This window comes from Gekko japonicus, unplaced genomic scaffold (assembly GCF_001447785.1).
Source record: "Gekko japonicus isolate JY-2015 unplaced genomic scaffold, Gekko_japonicus_V1.1 scaffold21, whole genome shotgun sequence".
Taxonomy (NCBI): domain Eukaryota; kingdom Metazoa; phylum Chordata; class Lepidosauria; order Squamata; family Gekkonidae; genus Gekko; species Gekko japonicus.
Genome location: NW_015173122.1, coordinates 1,024,170 through 1,028,676, shown reverse-complemented (window position 1 = coordinate 1,028,676; position 4,507 = coordinate 1,024,170). Strand labels below are relative to the sequence as shown.

At 39.7% G+C, this 4,507-nt stretch overlaps 1 protein-coding gene across 1 annotated transcript in view; it reads right to left on the bottom strand.

The window, feature by feature from the left end:
• RPA1 (replication protein A1) overlaps window positions 1–4,507 on the bottom strand; it is a 78,442-nt gene that overhangs the window by 67,854 nt on the left and 6,081 nt on the right. The window contains exon 4 of the mRNA XM_015421866.1: window positions 3,099–3,207. Coding sequence (XP_015277352.1) covers window positions 3,099–3,207 — 109 coding nt within the window. The remainder of the gene's footprint in view (window positions 1–3,098; window positions 3,208–4,507) is intronic.

The window sequence follows — 4,507 nt, the reverse complement described above, 5'->3', positions numbered from 1 at the left end:
CTTGGAGTTACATACCAAAAATTGAGAAATTTAAAAGAACTACTGGAAACATTTGAGCAAATTGTCTGCCAATCCTCCCATGCTATTTCCAAGTTTAACAATTTCCCCCACTTTTCCATATATGGTGCCTTTGTTACTTGTGATTCTTTAAACACAGCACAGTACAATTGTGAAATAATTCCTTTACCCATCCTGTCAGCATTTTGCAGCATATTTTTTAATTCCATTAGCGATAATTTCTTGCATCTGCAACTACTCTAACCATAACAATTTCACATCCTTTGTTAACTACCAGAGTCCAAGTAGTTTCTGTTGGTATAGATTTTGTTGATTAATCTGTGTTTGTACATACTTTCTGATTTTTGGAACACTGGTGTCTGTCTGGAATATATACTGGTACTATAGACCCTTTCTCTTCATAATCATGTTAGTTTGGTTATGCACAGCTGTAATATGTGGAATTAGGGTATGGCAGAGGGTGAACAGGATAAAATGGTCTAACCAGTATAATTTCTTGCGAGAACATTTTAGCAAAAGAAGCAAGAAGGCATGGCAAGAGAGCCACCAATTTAGTGTTGTAGGGTTGCAAACAGCCCCATTGTGTTTTTCAGCATGACTTCTCACAATCACTGCTCTGAAATATTTAGCTACACTTCTTTCTGCATTTAAGATGCAAGTTTCCAAGCTCTCCCACTAATGATTACTGATCAGTTCTTGCAAAATTAATAAAGTGTTACTTTAAACTTTACATGGAATAATTTGAAACCCCAAGTCAAAGCTAAAACATTACACAGGAAGACATCAGATGCAGGGAAAGGGACAGCAATGCCAGACTTATCATTTTATTATGCTCCATCACATCAGTCTCAAATGATAAAACAGGCAAAAAAAGTTCTAACCTCTTTTGGACTCAAATAGATCAGCATCAAGTGTTCCCACTTTATTAAAGGCCGTCTGATGGCAAACAAAATCACAATGACACTTATTAGTTCATAATGATATAGCTACTGGAACTTCTTTGAGAATATGGGACAAGTGGAGAAAATACATACCTCCAGGGACATCATTGTTGCCTTGGTTTCTACAATGTCAGTTACTTCAAGGCAAATTGTCACCAAGACAGTGCTCACTGTGGCTAAAGGGTGATCTTAAAAGATTTTTGATTCTAGAATATGTTGTGCTTCAAGCAGAAAACACAAAAAATGAGAATGTGAATCTAGGGTGGTCACAAATAGATGCATTTTTAAAAAATCAGGTGTTAAGAAAAATAATTTCTTAAAGTTCTGGGTCTAAGATTCCTTTTTTTAAAATAAGATGATTTACAACAAAAAACTTAACTTAATGCATAGTTTCATCTCTTAAAACTGAAAAGGATCCTGGTTTTTCTTGTAAAGAAAATAACTAGGTCAGTCAGCACATAGCGCAGTAGTTCAATATAGGGGAGTAAGGGAAAGGCAACCCAGGACTCAAGCACTGATCCATCTCTGTGACCTTCTGCTCCTACTTTATGTGTAGGAACCACACAATCTATGCAACTGCTCAGCATACTAATTATAAATGTTTATGACTTTACTTTCATGACATGGACATTTAATCTGCCAGCTCAGAGAGAATGAAATACTGGACTCTCTTCATCAGTGAAAGGGCTATGCCTCCTCCTCACTCCACAGGAAAGGGTTATGCAAATTATTTACAAAGACTTCCAGAGCCAGTTGGAGGCAGACTACCAGTTCATGGCTTACAAAGCTACCAGGGTAGCAACACAGAAGAAAAAATGTACTTACAGTAGAATTTTAACAGAAGTGTTAACAGAAGCTAAAACCACCGACAAGAAGGGTTGCTGAATGGTAAGAAGTGCAATGTAGACAGGCACCAAAGATATTTTTTCATATGTCTTAAATCCTATAATTCCAGACAAACTCACAATTAAGTGGAAAAAAGATGCTCTCCGATATACTGATGAGGAAAAAAAAACCTCACATTGAGCCCAATGTTTCATTGGCCATCAGTTGAGGAGGATACCCTTGAGATGAATGCTGAAAAGCTGTGCCATCTTGAGTGGGAGTTATTATGGGGCCACCGGGGCAGATGTCAACCAAAGCAACTTCAGCATATAGGAACCCACCTTGCAACGCTTCAGAAAAGATGGATTCCCAGGTAGCCACCCTAAAAATTTCCTCTAGGGGAGCAGCTGAGGAACAGCCAGCTGGAGTAGCAGATGGTACAATGTGTGGAAGCTGTGGGTTCTGAATTTCATATGCTAGGAAGAGTCTAGCCTTGATCCAACTTTGAAAGTTTCTTTCCCAAAACAGAAGAGACAAGGACATCTAAGGCTTTCAAGTGGGCTGTATGCTTGAAGTAAATGTCCATGTTCTACTTTATTGTGCTTGTTTCAGGGACGATTCATTCCTTTTATTTTTCAGGGCATTATCATCATCCTCTGGGAAAATGGCCCCTACGATTAAGGCATCCATTAACAGAACTTTAAGAACATCCACAGCATTAGAAGGCAGAGAATAGAACTTCATTTGACACAGTCACCATGTTTTTACCCACCATCTGAAATGGCCCACTCCCCTCTAATAGCCTGATCAAATGAATCAAAGAAAGAAATTGATGTAGGATCTCTACCTAGTATTTCTACAGGGCACAGAAGAAGCTTGTGCCATCTCAGCAGACTGCCTGATTCAACTTTAAGATAGAAATATTCTTCAGATAAGAAGCAGGGGAAATCCTAGGGTTGTAAAAGCCTAGGGGAGAAGTCTGAGGACGGTACCTTGCCCCCAGACCACCCCCATGCCCCAGCACTGCATCCACAAGGGGAGATAAACAACATTTCCAGCCCCAAAGGGTTTAGTTTTATCCCACATGACAATTTCAAAAAAGCAGTATAAACACATTGCAGAGCAATCAATTACTTTCCATCCTTCTTCACTGTATATACACACGTATTTTAATCAAGAATTGTCCTTAATATCTGCAAAATTGCCCTCAGTATTGTGTTTTTGTAATCATACCTTTGATTCCTTTCCCCCTATTACTTTTCTTTATTCTGTATTTCCTTAAAAAGTTAAATTAAAATGTATTTTAAAAATTACCTTCCATCCTTCAAGATGTTAACAATAAACCGGTTAATCTTGCAGATGGCATGTGCGACCAAGTGTCCCTGGTCAACCAGAGAGTTCAGCTGCGTCGCCAGCATGAAAGCTGCACAACAAAACAGAAGGGGGGGGGGGAAACTGCTCAGAACTGACACTGTAATGTCAAAGGTGCAGCACATGTTGGAGCGTTTTCAGAAAAAGGCCATGTATAATCAAGCAAAGATCTAAAAACTAACTTCTCCAGTTAATTAGCATACAAATCACCAACCACTACAAGCGTAATGGATTTTTTTGGAACACAAACCATATTCAAAAAGACAGACCTGAAACTACAGTAGTGCTGTTGTGACATTATTAGCCACCTTACAATGGCTGCATGTGGACAAAGGAGCCTCGAAATATCATTACTAACCTACAGGTGCATTAATGTGAAATCCCATGGGAAATTAAAGAGCACAATTTAATGGGGGGAAAACTTTAGATTTAGGCTTAAAAAAAAACAAGGAAGAGGTTTTACTATCTTTAGGGTATTTTGTCCTTGCAGCTGTTGGCATACTTTTATTGTAGAGGAGGAGACACTGACTTACTCCAAGGTCAAATGAGTGCTGAGCCAGGACTTTAACTCAGGTCTCCACAACCCCAAGGTTCTACCCACTGGACTGACTTTACATATTCTACTGTGCAAGGGGAACTGTTACTCTTCAGGAGGACATCCCCAGGTGTCCCTTCTCAGTCTCACAGCAGAGCTCAGATGCTACGGCTCAATAAATTGATGTCACTGGTCCCTCCCACCTCCCTCAAAGCTATACCGAGCCATATCATGTAACTGCTCTGAAACTCACTGCATCAGAAATGACAGAAATCCAGAAAGCCTCTGGATTTAAATTTAGGGGTATCTCACCAGACTGCATTACACAAAAATAAATGAGTCATGTATCTGGCAGAGTTGGGGAAAGAAACTGGGTAACAACAGCCAATAAGACGAGTACTTCGTATGAGATGCTGGGAAAACACTCAGAAGCAGCACATGCATTGATATTGCATGAGGACAGAATCATGGGATGACAGAGACTCCGCATAATAATTGAAGAGAAACAAGAAATACATGAATTGAGGACTGCTACAAAGGTTTCCAATAGCAGGTGGCTACATATAGCTGTTTGAAAAGGTAATGTGCCATCAAAGCAGCAGAGCTTTGGGGGTATCTCAGGGACGTATTGCTGTTCAGCAAAAACCAGCACCTGCTTTTCTGGGGCAAAAGGACATGTCTATAGGATTAAGATCTCCGTATACAGGAGAACAGGATGCAGCTTCTTGAGTCAGGGTATATCATCTTTCCAGAATCTAACAGATCAGTATGGTGGGGATTATCTTGATGGAACACTTTGCTTTGCTTTATTCGGTGG